Genomic DNA, 13,702 nt, shown 5'->3' on the forward strand with positions numbered 1-13,702 from the left:
GGCAATATTGATAAAAGGTTGAAGATATAAGAGATTTTACTAATGATGAACTTTGAATTGCAGAGGGCATGGTGTAAGGATTCCAGGAGTTGGGAGAGATTCAGGGAAGGCAACAAATAGAGGACAATAGAGTTTATTGAGATAGAATGTAAGAGATGAAAGATAAACTGAAAGTGAACTAAAGAGGGATAAAATATCTAACCATCTAAAGTAGCCTCTTTTAATTAAGGCAGATAATCAAACTGTGAATGCCAAGTGCAAGAAAGGTTTCTTTATCTTAGCCCAGGTGTTGCTAGTTCACTCAATCTCTCTGGGTGGGAGGGACCATGATAATTTTGATTATGTATCCTCTATCTTAAATACTGTTGGTTGAATAAAGAACATATCTGTATTACACCAGGCTATGGACCACCTTTCACTGCACTTGAGGATAAAGATACTGCAGATTTGACTCTAGCCCTAGTGTATAGAGGGGTCTAAGAAATCCAAATAGTTTTGTGACAATTGAGTCACATATATATCTGAACCTAGCAGAAAAAATACTTTTGATTGATTTGACTCAAAGCTCTTTTGGAGAATTACCTTTGGAGTATGTGGCAAGTGCATATAGCATTTGAAATTCGATCTTTTTAACCTTGAGAAATGACATCACTCGTTCTGAAAATGGATTGCGGTAGAAGCCTTGTGATTATTTTATAAATCTGTACTAGACAATTTCAGAAGTAGTTTTTGTGTTTGTGTGCATCTGCTCTGAAATGATTTCATATAAGCTTAACATAGTTCCTATTTTGAAACTATGTTGCACAAATACATCTATCACTGAGATGTTACAAAACTTGCTGTATTTGTGTTTCAGAATAGTAACTGTCAGTCAGTTCCTTTGAGAATACCACAGAGAGGAAAAAAGTGTTATTTTTTCATGCTGTGCTATATATCTGGTATATGTTATATATGTGGTCTAAAGACTGAATATGATTACATTCTCCTTATGAACTTTCCACCCCATATTCTTTCTAAATGAATTGAGCATTCTCTTCACTTAAGAAAAAGAAAGACAAATGTGAATATCCAAAAGGCCCTGAACACCCTGCACTAACTATACTGACCTAACTGTCATCCCTGAGAGCCCGTCTCCCCTTGCCTCTCTGCCTCTGCATTATTTCTTTGTGGTACTACAAAGCACCAACTGCTTTGTACTACTAATGACTTCCATATGAATATTCTTCAAATTTATTAGTTAAAATTTGACTCATCTCTCAAAAAAAAAAAAAAACAATAAAAAACGTTCAAATGCAACTTTCTTAGAAAAACCATCTCAGAACTTCAATCAAGGTCGGATTCTTCTCTTTTATACTCTAAAAGTACCCAATGTAAAATAAATATGTATGTGATTCATTCATCTATCTCATCATACAAAACATTTTTGAACGTTCCTTTAAATCAAGTAATGTGTTAAGCAGAAGATAGACTGAACTCCAAAGTATATTCATTATACAATTTTAACTCTATAAAGGAAAAGACATAAACAAATGATTATATAAATATATAATTTAAAGTAAAAAATTGTATAAAGGAAAGACATTTTAGTAGCGTATTTGTTGTAGAAGGAATAGCTACCATCAGTAGGAAATTTTAGCTTTTATTTAACATATGAATAAGAGAGAAGGGAGAGGTAATGAGGATAGGGAAGAAGAATGACCTGTAGAAATGCCCTTGTGTGAAAGGAGGCGTGGTAGGTACAAGGGTGAGAAAGGACGTTAATGTCGCTGGAGTACAGATATTAAGGGTAAGGGACAGCTTGATCTGAGATGACAAAGTCAGGATACAAATTATTCTGTCTTTTAGTATCCTTAAGACTTAAATTTTGCTTCTTGATTTTGTCATTTAATAAGGTGTTTTTTTTTCACATTGCTAATTCTACATCTCAGTGTAACATCTTAAATAATTATTCTTTCTTTTTAATTTGATATGGAGAGAAAAAGATGGGGGATAGAGAGAAAGATAGAGAGACAGGGAGAGAGACAGAGAGAAAGAGAGAGATGGGGGATTGATTATTTTGACAATATGCTAACTACCATATGTATATATTCTGCTTTTATAACTGTCCTAGTCTTTTTTCTGTCTTATTTCAAAATAAAATTTTATTTTTGATTTTGACCTACAAAAGGAAATTTATAAAAACTTTTTTTTTTTCTTGTTTGTTATTTAGGTCATTATTTCTTTCTTAAGCAATGTTGCCTGAGGTTTTAGAGAAGTGTTTATGTTTGAGCTCTATACAGGGACTCTCAATCTTATCATTTTAAGCTTCTTTTGCTATTTCTAAATTTCCAGATTTCTTTTGCTAATTGTAATTATTAGCTTAAATTACCTCAACTTTAAGGTATATTTAATAGTCCCTTGTTTATAAATTTGCAAGTTAGTGTGTAAATATTATTTATGGCTATCTAAAATATATTTCCATAAAATTGAATCCACTTTAATTGACTTTACAAACAATCTTTATTAACATAATATCTGCATATACTAGTTCATCTCCTCCTTAATTTATAAGTACTGTATGTATTACTTACTGTACCACTGGGTGGCATAATCTTTTAGAGCTCTCTTTTATGTCATATATATATGGGATTCTCAAGTAAAAGAGTAGATATATCAACAGAGGTCCTGTGTATTCAGCCAAAAACACCTGAAAATAAGAAAGTGATTTAGATTACACAATAAATTTTTATACATGTTATTAAGGTTGACTTATGATCTACAGACTTAGCTTACTACATGAACTGGTTAAATAGGCAAGTGAGTACTTCCCTAAAAAATAACAAATTAGCTAGGTGCCAATGTAAATAACAAGAAGCCATCCTTGGAAGAACTAGCCAAGAGATAAAGAGGATAATTATAAATAGTTAATTTAAAATAAAAATAAATATTAAACCTAATTAATGATTTATTTATAAATGGTACATGGAGTTTTTACTTAACTAACCAAAGTATTATAAACATATTTATATATTTCTTTGGGTCTCCTCAGCCACATACATACTCCATCTTCTGTGGGACCTGTCCCTGTCCCTGAATGGCATGGGCTATAGTGCCTGTCTTTAGTTTTTTTTTAAATCTTTTTATAGCCATGCCATCTTGAACTCAATTGATTTGACCCTGATTCGAATTAAAATAATTTAATTCTCTCTTTTGGAAATTTTAGACTTTACTTGTAATAAGTCTGAATGAGTAATTAAAAGAATTGCCCTCCAAATTTTGGAGCTGAGGGGCAACCATATTTGTAGAGAGAAATATCTGATCTATAGAGAGACAATCATGAAATCTGGAAACATCATTGGAAACAATATCATGTGATTGAAAAGAGATTATTTAGCTATCAGGTTTCTAACAGTTTTTGAATCCAGTAACTGTCCATCATTTGATTTTGTTTTTATGCTAAAATCAAGTTAAAGTTAATCTCTGGAATTTTCAGACAGAGAAGGGAAAGTAATTTACCTCTGAGCATTCAAGAAGAGAAGGGATACAGACATGACAATGATAAATTCAACTGCCATTTCTACTTTGCTTTGTCTGCTAATTTTCATTATTTTCTAAGGAAGTAACTTTGAGCTGCACGTTTTCTCAAATATGCAGATGTGCATGTTGATTAGAAATTATGTTATCTATGGTGAAAATTTTGTATAGTTATATGGTCAGAATATGTGATATATATGTATGATTTCATACATATACATATATATGTAATCATATGTATATGTATACATACACACATAAATAGATATTTACATGTAGGTATGTTTAGTTATAAGTGTTCCTTTTAACAATATTCATCATTCATGAACCAAGAAAGACTTGTGTGTGAGGGTAAAAACAATGCAACATATGATAAATTCAGTATAAAAGCTTCCTTGTTACTGAAAAACTATATTAATTTATAGCTTACAACATGCCTGATTATTCAGATATAAAGAAAAATGTTTACCACTTTTAAATGTCAGCTAATAGAGTCTAGTTAATAATCTAGAATAATGAGGAGAGTGTTTTATTATAACAAAAAGTTTAAAATATTTATTTCAATGCCATCTGATCTAGCTAAGTCAAATTCAAGTAAATTCTACAGTAATATATCAGAAATGATGCTGTGAACATAGTTAACATGGACCAAATGTCACTCTTTATTATATTAATAATAGTGCTATCACAAGTAGAAAGTTTCTCTGTATAGCAGGAAATTAAACTATAATCTTATCTCCATCATCTCCTAAAAATAAATGGAGAAACCTGGCTAGTTTATAGTAATATGTTCTAGGAGGCCCAATATTTTATCAAAGATATCATTCATGCTGAAACATGGAGGTTAGAACTGTATCCAAGTATGAAGACTAGATCCTGACACGAAAGCACTAGAAAATGATAAGAAACAACTTAGACAATGCATCTTTCAAAAAAAAAAAAAAAGTCTATTTGAGTACAAATAGAAAAAAGGAAGAGAGATGTTTTAAAAACTTAAAACATAATAATAAAATAGTTTTGGATAAATAAAAAGATAAATATTAATAAGATAGCCTTCTGAAAAGGAATAGCTCTTTTTCTACTAAAAAAGAAAGAGTAAAACTGAAACTAAAACCAAAATAACAAGCAATTATACCAGGTAAAAGCTCAAGCAAATCAAACACATTTTCAAAGACTAGCAACTTTTTATTCCAAAAATTTAGTAGCAATTCTATACTAAAAATAAACAGATATACTTTATTTTTACTTTGAAGATATATACTACTTTTAAATTCCAATTTATTTCCAATATCAAATTATTTACCTCTTTATAGAAAGTTATCTGTATTAAATTAATGTGTTGCTTTAAATGTAAAAAAAAAAAAATCACTACTTCTACTAGGCAAGCTAGGTAATGGGGATTTTTTGGAACTTCTTTGGAATCTTCAACTTGATAATATGTCTAAACTGAAAAAATAAGGCAATAAGCTGTTTTAGAAAATAAAAATTAAAACGTGTGACTACAATTGTTGCAAATTGATTAGGACCCCTATATATATAGAATGTGCTTAATGAATTTCACCCTCTCTTGAAAAAAAAAAAACTTTTTAATTCTATTATTAGAGTGGTATTGTCTTTACTTATTTTCTAACATTACAACTGACAGTTGAGAATAAAATTAATTGCACTTTTCAGAGTTGTTGAAAATTACTGACAAAAATGAAGTAGTGTCAACTTTAATCTTCCAAATAAAATTATAAGAGCATTTCCCAATAGTAATATCACTTTGTACTCAATGAGGACTGTTGAAGCTAATATGATAGTAGAGGAAAAATTTTTGTCTTTGTGTAATTTAATCATTATAGTAATAACATATAATGGGGAATTCTATTCCAGATTATTCAAACAAACCATTTTAATGAAATCAGTGAGAAAACATAAAGCCTGTTTTCCAGGCTTTAAAAAGTTACTGAGTCATTGAAGAATTACAAAGTTAAGATTTTTTAAGTGGAACTTTACAATAGTGATTTAACCTAGGATATGAAGCCTGATAAGAGCCTGATAAGAACACCAAATTTTCTGAGGGTGCCTGAGACAGCAAGGGCAAAAATTGTTGCTTAGTATCTTTCAAAGATGATATAACCTATATAACCCATGGAATTTGGGTTAAGACACAAAAGAGTTATACCCTAGGAGTGAAGATGAAGCCAAAACAGATTGATCTTCACAGGTAATGAAACTCAGCTGAAATAATTTCAATCATTGATTAAATTAAGATGGCCTGGACCCATCTGCAGGGTGCTAAATTATCTTTGAAAGAATATAACATTACTCTAAGCCTCATGTTATCTTTAAAATTTTTCATATGTTATCTTTTAAATTTTTGTGCACTAAGGCAGAAATATATAGGTATACAAGTAGTAAAGATATTGTGACCAAAACCAAAGAAACAGAAGACATTCAAAATAGACGAACTGAAGGTTCACTTTACAGAATTACTAGAAAACATACTTTTAAAACGTAGATTTTATGCTCAAAAGAATAAAAGAAAAGATTAAGAATTTCAGCAGATATTTGAAAACTCTGAAATAAAAAAAGTATGGAAATACATTAAGAACCCCAAAAGAGAATACAAAGAGAATAATGGTGAATCAAAAGGTGAAGAGATTATCCTTTTTTTTTCAAATTGAATATGTATATCAAACTATAGACTCAGTTTACAGTATAAACTCAAAGTAGGATTAATATAAACATGATGATAACTGTGTGCACCTTAGTCAAACTGCTGATAATCAAGCAAAAGAAAGTTGTGAAGTAAGTCAGAGAAAAGACATATTAATTTTAAAGGAGTATAATGAACTATTCAATAGAAACAGTGGGAGTCAACAATCAAAATAATAAAGTTTTGTGAAATGAAGGCAAAAACTACTGCCAACATGGGATTGTTTTTTTTTTTTTCCCTGCAAAAATATTCTCCAAGAATAAAAATTAAATAAATACATTTTAACATAAACAAGAATTGAGAGAATTCATCAATGGCAGAGCTATAATAAAGCATTAAAGGCATTTTCAGGAAGAAGGATAATGTTACCAGATGTAAGCTAAGTATTAAAAAGAAGAACTAAATTGCCATTAAAATGATAAATCTAAATAAATATCAGCCATATAAAATTATACTGGTGGATTCACATTAAAAATTTATAAAATTAAAATATACCGCAGCAATAGAAGATAAGTCAGAAGGAGCTCAAATATGTTAAAGTCATTCAACTATCTATGAAGTATCTTCACATTAGTAAACAAATTAAGCAATTTATATTAGTTTAATATTTTAAGACCCACATTGTAATCTCTTGAGTAACCACTAGAGTTACTAAAAAAAAAAAAAAAAAAAGATAATGACAAAAATAATACAAGGACTAATAGAAAAGAAAGTATGACAATATAAAATAAGGAAAGAAAAAATAAATAAATAAATAAAATAAGATTAGAAAACACACGGGGCAAATTGAAAGAAAATATTAAGTTGGGAAATTAAAAAATAGATAATTCTTTACAATAAAAATAGGTTATGATTAAAATGTAAAATATCAAACTATTAATCTTTTGGATGAAAACATGGAGAAAAACTCCCAGATCCAGCGCTAGGCAAAAGTTCTTATATATGACAACAAAGGCAAGATTCTTGTTTTAAAAAACAGTAACTAGTTAGAAAACGTTAAAGGTGAAAACTTTTTGCACAGCAACAACAAAATATCCTGTTAAGAGGACGAAAAGATAAATTAAAATCTGAGAGAAAATATTAATAAGCCATGTATCAAATAATGTTCTTTTATCTAGAATATAAAAGATACTCTTAAAACTACAGTGTGTACCAGATGAATAAAATTTTATGTTCAAACAAATACCTATACACTGATAGATAACAGCTTTATTTGTAATAGCAAAGTACTGAAAAAACACCTAATGTCTGTAAATGTGTGATAGGTTAAACAAACTCTGTTGCATTCATACAACAGAATACTATTTACAAATAAAAAGGAACTGGATATTGATACATGAAATAACCAGGATGGATTCCAAAGGCAATGTGCTTAGGAGAAAAATAAGTATCAATCTCAAAAAAAAAAAAAACCAAAAAAACTGTTTAATTCTGTTTATAGAGCATTTGCCACATGACAAAAATATATGAACAGACTGGTGATTGCCCCAGGATAGGGAAGAAAGTGTATGAATATAGAGGAGTAATATCAAGGGAGTTCCTTTGTGGAGATGGAACAATTCTGTATCTGATTTTGGTGATAGATTATGCAAGAGATAAATTGCACAGAACTATATATACTCTCATGCACATGAATGAATGTAAAAATGGTGAGAAATGAATATGATCTTTAGTCTCTAGTTAATAGGATTTATATGATGAGGATTATTATATTATTTTATTAACCCTTTCTCCTAAGTCTTTCAATAAGTTCAAAGAGAGAAGAATTTTCTTAACATTCAGTGACAACATATTCATACTTGATGCATAATATTAGTAAAATCTTAATTTTGACCTTGCTAAATTAAATAAATTGTTTCTAAAGGAAAAAAAAAAAAAGCAATCTAATAATGCTTTCATTTTAGGAGAACATTTTAACATTTCGTAAATGTACAAGAATGTTATGTGTGGTAAAATATTGCTTTTATTGTATAATTCAGTTGATATAATGTGGGTGTGATTGCAATGTAATGCATTTTTAGCATTTAATAGGACTGACTCATATAGAGCAAAAGGGTGTGTGAACCATAGGGTTGATTTTAAAATAGCCAGCCTATTTTCAGAGTTCTCTTTGTCACTTAAATGACTTTCCTCTCAGATAAGTTATAATTTTCTAGTACAATTGTCATAGAATTCTACCTTAGCACTTTTTCTCCTCAGTGCTTATCCAAATGATGCAGCTGGAATTTCTAATGAACTCGCAGTTAATGCCGCTCACCCTGACACAATTTCTGTAGACAGAATCCCCTTTTTATCATAAATGTGGACAAAGACTGAATATTTTAACCTTTAAAGATCAAAATTTTCTCGTCTAAAATCTCGTTTAGCAAAAATCTGTAGATATTACATTTAAGTATCAAATCCTTTGCTTACACAATGTCTGCAGCTTGAATTAATAGGTTCTTTTATAAACATTATAATATACTTCAAAAGGATTCAGAATATTCTAAATTCAGTTTTTAGTACAACAAATTAGTACTCTAAAGCTCAACAAGCTGGAAAATAAAGCAACTCTTTCACCAACAAAACTAAAATATACATAATTATCTAAGTGTAGGAAGATAATATATATTAAAGGATATATAGTTAGAAAAGTAAAGGATGTGATGATATTTTAACTAATGAATGTAAAACTTGATTTTCTCTTTGAGAATTAAATAATAAAGCATGATTTACCTTGTGTATATAATAATTTTAAAAAGTTGATTGACTGTAAAGGGAAAGCTCAAAGAAGTAAGGATGATAATGTTGATTGTTAATGCTGGGAAAAAGGAAAGCGATTTTAAATAGAAAATATTAAATGTGTAATCACATAACAAATATGGAATAGAATATAATCAAAAAAATCTTAACTTCTAAACAATATGAATACGTTTAATTTAATTGAAAAATAGAATGATTGCATTATTCTTTGTATATCAGTGTCAAAATTATTTATCAGATTAACAATTTCATTACTTCTATCACTAAATATCACAGCATTTCTTCTTGCTACTAAAGTTATTCCACCTATCTTTTTCCTTACTCATGAACAGTTCAATACTTGTGAACTATTGTCAAGTATTTTCTCTGTTTCTTAGTCCTCCATGTCTTTTAATGTAGTCTTCTTTCTTCTAAAGTCATTGGACTCACTTGCCACCACTTTGAAAACTTCTCCTCCAAAGAGAAACAAACACCACCACCACTCCCCACCCACACACACATCGAAGAAGTCTTACTACTTCACTCACAGTTTGCAAACTGTCCTCCCACTGACTTAGAACATTTTTTATTGAATATTTTATCTCCCCTCATTGCAATGTCAAAAGGGTCTTCATTATTCAAAGATCCTAGAAGGAAAAGCTGAGAAAATGTCATTTAACTGACAAGGCATTTGGGAAGCAGAAATGGGGCCATCAGTTATGGAATAGACTGACATTTAAAAAGGAATTTATCTTCCTTCTTTTGACTGTGTGTTTCTAATTGTTTTAATTTTTGAATGAAATTTTCGCCACTGATCATAGTAAGAATGGAAAATGTACTTATTTTTTAAAATTAAATTAAGTTGAATTTTTGTTAAAATTATCGGAGTGCCATTGGTTGATAAAATCATATGTTTCAAGTGTACAATTCAATAATACATCATTGTGTGTAAAATAACATTCAATACAATATTTTGTTCCACTATGAGTTTATTTGACAGAATTTGTCCTCTCTGTCAGCAAATTATTCACATCAAAATGTGAGACATGTATATTGCATTTCAAATTGATACTTACTGTAGTCCAACTGACCTGTTGACCTAGGTCTGTAAAATAGAGTGTGACAATGGAGGAAGCTGCAATACTTTGAATAGTTACATAGTCCTTCAAAAAAGTCCCACCTTAAATAATAAGAAAATATTATTTTAATAACATTTCAAGGCATAATGATAAATATTTTTAATATGAAACCAGTGAAAGCTAAGGATAAATTTTACATAGAAATTGCATGCACAATATATCTTTAAAGTAAAATAAATTGTGAATATATCCATTTTATAAAATATATCTAGCAAATTTTCAAATGCACAGTAGTTTCTCAATATATATAAAATGCATACTATAACTGCTAATATCCTATTGTGTTTTGAGGAAATGTAAAAGTTGATAATCATAATCAAATATGATGCAAAGTATTTTTAAAGTATAGTTTTGGGTATCAGCAGACTTACATTTCAACTGTTCTCTAAATAATTTTATTATAGTATAAATTAACTGGGGTAAAATGATTTCAATAGTCATTGCAAGCATGAAAGGAGAGGCATGATTTACCTTTTTAAAAAAATTGTTATGGATATTTTATGGAAAATGGAAAGAAAAGAAGTAAGGAAATTATTTAGGAGGAGCTCTAAATTCATCAAGTCGGAGATGATGTTTGTTTGGATTAAGTGGCACTGGTGGAAATGTTAAAATTGATCACTTCCAGATATATTTTAACATAGAGTAGATTCAACTTGAGAGGAGAGGATTCAGTGAGATATAGATTGATCTTAGACTTTTGGCCTGAATACTTAGGTACATTGCAACCTCATTAACTGTCATGAAGAATATTGAGGAAAGCAGGATTTGTAAGTGAAAATTAAGATTCTGTATATTATGTTAATTATGTGATATCTATCAGACATTCGGGTGGGAGCTGTCAAGTAGGCAGTTGGGTAGATGTATGTGTAGATATTCAAAAGTCATTAACATTTAAAATCATGGGGCTTAATGAGATTATTTATGTATTTAGTATAAAAAGAAAACAAAGAAATCTAAAACAGCTTTCTAGCAGTAAGAGAAATATACATTAAATATTACTGAGCAGAGGATCTAGCCATATTGTGTATTCAAGCTAATAAATTAGTATGCTTTTAAGGAGTTAAATATATGGTAATTTGTTACCCAGCAATAGGAAGCTAAGGCAATGTGGATCAAGGTAAAGAATTTGAAATCTAAATGGTCAATAATGTCATTGTGACAATCATGTTTAACAACATCAAATGTTAATAAAGATAAAAAATTCTGATAGCTTTGACCACTTGAAAGTGTGACGAAAACATCTTTCCAATATACAACTATTGACACCTTTTGGGAGGAGATTATTTTCTACTCTTCTATCACACTTTCTCACTTCAAGAAACAGAGTATTTTTAAATGGAGTCTCATCAATAGAATATTTGAATAAAACAACTCTACAGAGTCCAGATATATCATTAATCATGTCACTTTTAGATTCAGGTATCAGGGACCCCTGTCCTTGGCCTTCCATGCTTATGTCCTTTTTCCTAATGGAGAGGAATATGTAGGACCAAGAGAACATGCCTAAAGAGAGCCACACCAACTCTTCCTAGATCATACTTTAGCAAATATATGTAAACATTCAGGCCTTGCTTTGTTTTGGTGTTGTCTTTATTTTAAAAATAGTATAACTATGTTTATAGTTGTAATCATGACTGATAAAACATCTACCATATGTAAATCATTATAGTGTTTTATAAACACAATCTTATTTAATACTTACAAAAAATAAATTAGGATCTTTATAAGCTCTACTTTACAAAAGAAGATCCTATAGATAATAAGTCAAAGAGTCAGGTTTAAAATTATGAGTTATTCCAAATTACCTCTTCTTTGTACCATATCCTGCTTGTCTCAGGCAGTTAATTGACTTCCCTCCCCCCCAAAAAACGTTATCACATTTCTACGCAAGGACACTTGACTATACTTATTCAAACCACACCCTGGTACACTCAACCAGGTAAATAAATGTGAGGGGAAAGTAAAAATTCACATTTAATAGAAAGATTGAATTAACAGTAATTCCTCAGTCCATTATAGTGTCCTTAAAATTGAACTTACATTTGACATTGATGCCTGTGGCATTCTCAGTCTTCTTTATATTAGTCAAGTTGAGAAAACAATGCCATTATTTAATTTGTTATTTCAGCATCCATGAGTTGAAAGGCATATGTACCTGACACATACTAGGCCATGTAGAGAAAAAAATAAACAAGACAACAACTTTTCTATTTTAAACTCTAGCAAGATGGGAATTTGTCTTGAACATTTGAAGTTGGAAGAATTTGAGACCATCAAGAAAGTGCTACTTCTAAGAATGCCATGGATTCCTATATTATTTACATAGAGATCTCAGAGAAATATGGAATGTTTGACAACAATGAAAACAAGCACAATATCTTAGAGAGATACACAGAAATCATCATTTCCTTATATAAATATGATATCTGAAAAACGAAAGCCTTAATATTAGAAAAAGCAACAGAAAAAATTCGATTTACCATTTTATGGAAACATTAAGAGATTAAAATTCCTTAATAGACGCCTCTTACAGATTTACCATTATGGACTTCGACTAAATATTCCTCCAAAATTTACATTCTACCCACAGTTGATTTTAACAAGTGCAAATTCAAGATCAAGTTGATTTGATATCAGTAATAATGACCTTTAGCAGGAGTCATCTTTAAGTGTATCTATTTATAAATTTTCTAAATAAAGAATAGGATGGATATTTTGAAAAACTTGAGACTTAATGGATATAATACTTCTTCCTCTAATGCATCTGTTTCTGTTCCTCCTTATCTCATTTATTATGTTTTAGAATAGAAAAAAAAAAAAAAGAGCTAAGCTGTATCCCTGAGGATATATTAGAAGATGGAAGAAGGAGAGAATAGAGCAGTAAAAGCTTTAGAGACAGAAAGAAGTTAGTTCAGATCCTGCCTCCAATACATGCTGACAATGAATAGCAAAAATTATTTCTTTGAAACTAAAATTCTTTATCCATAAAAGTGGCGCATAAGCTTGTTGGGAGGATCACATGAGATAATAGAGTTAATTTATTGCAGTACCTGTCATTTAGTAAGTGATAAATACATATTAGCTATTAATGACAGAAAAGGGATTCTAATTTAAGTAGATAGTGAAAGTTGATTCTCACCACTTTCTAGCTGCAGGCCAACTCGGGAAGGGTACCACTTAGGACCTATTAAATAAAAAAAAAATAATAATAATATTTAGTTGTCAGCACAAGTATAAACACATTTTTAAATGTATTTTTAATTCAAAGACAAATTAGATGTTAAGAAGTGAATAAAATGGTTGTCCAGGGTCAGAAATGGAGATAGTGGTTACCCTTGGCAGGGCAATGAGAAGCAGTAGTGGATAGTTCTGAAAGTAACATGATGGGAGCTTTAGGGTTGACAATTTTCTGCTCTTTGTTCTGCGTGCAACTGGTTATGTAAAATGTATTCAATTTGTAGATATGTACCAAGGTATGTGAACTATGACTTGTGCACTTTTTGCAAGGTATTTTTCAGTAAAAAGATTAAGTTACTTCATTTAAAACTGGAGAACTTTGATCTCATGTAAAATATATTTAATCTGCTCAGGTAAAAGTGAGTTATTTTTTCTATCAGGAGTAAGGCAC

The 13,702-nt window shown here is 29.9% G+C and overlaps 1 protein-coding gene across 1 annotated transcript in view; it reads right to left on the reverse strand.

Moving 5' to 3' along the window:
* TECRL (trans-2,3-enoyl-CoA reductase like) overlaps positions 1-13,702 on the reverse strand; it is a 93,024-nt gene that overhangs the window by 21,750 nt on the left and 57,572 nt on the right. The window contains exons 3-5 of the mRNA XM_011360641.1: positions 13,214-13,258; positions 10,012-10,115; positions 2,571-2,686 (exon numbers count right to left, since the gene is read on the reverse strand). Coding sequence (XP_011358943.1) covers positions 2,571-2,686; positions 10,012-10,115; positions 13,214-13,258 — 265 coding nt within the window. The remainder of the gene's footprint in view (positions 1-2,570; positions 2,687-10,011; positions 10,116-13,213; positions 13,259-13,702) is intronic.

This window comes from Pteropus vampyrus, unplaced genomic scaffold, assembly GCF_000151845.1.
Source record: "Pteropus vampyrus isolate Shadow unplaced genomic scaffold, Pvam_2.0 Scaffold57, whole genome shotgun sequence".
NCBI classification, from domain to species: domain Eukaryota; kingdom Metazoa; phylum Chordata; class Mammalia; order Chiroptera; family Pteropodidae; genus Pteropus; species Pteropus vampyrus.